At 36.0% G+C, this 1,072-nt stretch overlaps 1 protein-coding gene across 1 annotated transcript in view; it reads right to left on the bottom strand.

Annotated features, from left to right (window-relative positions):
• The window catches only part of EIF2AK3 (eukaryotic translation initiation factor 2 alpha kinase 3), a 96,241-nt gene that overhangs the window by 41,160 nt on the left and 54,009 nt on the right, over positions 1 to 1,072 (bottom strand). The window contains exon 8 of the mRNA XM_007954106.1: positions 238 to 360. Coding sequence (XP_007952297.1) covers positions 238 to 360 — 123 coding nt within the window. The remainder of the gene's footprint in view (positions 1 to 237; positions 361 to 1,072) is intronic.

Raw genomic sequence — 1,072 nt, forward strand, 5'->3', positions numbered from 1 at the left:
ACTTAGGACATCATGAAACAGGGATTTGAACCCTGGCAATCTGAACCCTGGCAATCTGATTTCAGAGCTTACACACTTACTAAACATTCACAATACAACCTTCTAGGATACCTTATTTTCTACACTCCAATCCACTAGTCTTCATTTGAATTCTATTAGTTAATTTCATATTAACAGATAAAATAAGTTTAAATAAGTAAATCTCGGTATTTTCAATCAAGGCGTAATCACACTTACCATATGGATACTGCAAGATTGAAAGTGCACCATTACTGTATTCTTCGTGAGAAAACTTATCATTACTAAGACATTTGTCAAATTCATCAGACCCCACCAACACAGGTGTTCTGGAAGGAGAGTCTAAAAGAAAAATGGCAAAATCTTAGCTGTTATCACAAGTAAAAACACATGTGCCTAGATCATAACAATAATGTTTTATATCCTAGTTTGGTGAGTAGCATCTGGGTCTCAAAAGCTTGAGAGCAGCACTGTAAAACACAACTATTGATCTCTATGTGTCTGAAGCAAACGAGAAAGAAGGAAACCAAAGACTCAAAAAAGAAGCTAGTCTATATGACTATTAGTCTACATAAACCATGGCCTCACCTACCTCAATATCAGTGGAACTAGATGGTGCCTGGCTACCACTAACAACCATTCTGAGGAGGGGCACAATATGTGGTCTCGGTAGAATGAGTAAAAAAAACGTAGAAAAAAACTCAAATTCCTAAAAAAGTAAACTTACTGTACCAGTAGAGTCCAGAAAAATTCCTGAGAATATTGCCTTGGGATACCCTTTAAATTTGGAATTCAAACCACTCCCAAAGGTTGCCTATCAGCCAAAAGACTGAGTGGCTCATAAAATATAACATTACTCCTAAGTACTGTACTTCTCTAAACAATCATCTAAATGAAATCCTACACCAAAGATTAGAAGGCAAAGGGGGAGACAAGGAAACAAGATTAATGGAAACAGAACAACCAGAATGGAAATAGTGAGAATACTGACACATTGTGAAAAGTATAAGCAACTTCACTAAATAATATGTATAAAACCCACTACTGTCAAGTT

Source organism: Orycteropus afer, unplaced genomic scaffold (genome assembly GCF_000298275.1).
Source record: "Orycteropus afer afer isolate SDZICR_OR568_19922 unplaced genomic scaffold, OryAfe1.0 scaffold00431, whole genome shotgun sequence".
In the NCBI taxonomy this organism is placed as follows: Eukaryota; Metazoa; Chordata; class Mammalia; order Tubulidentata; family Orycteropodidae; genus Orycteropus; species Orycteropus afer.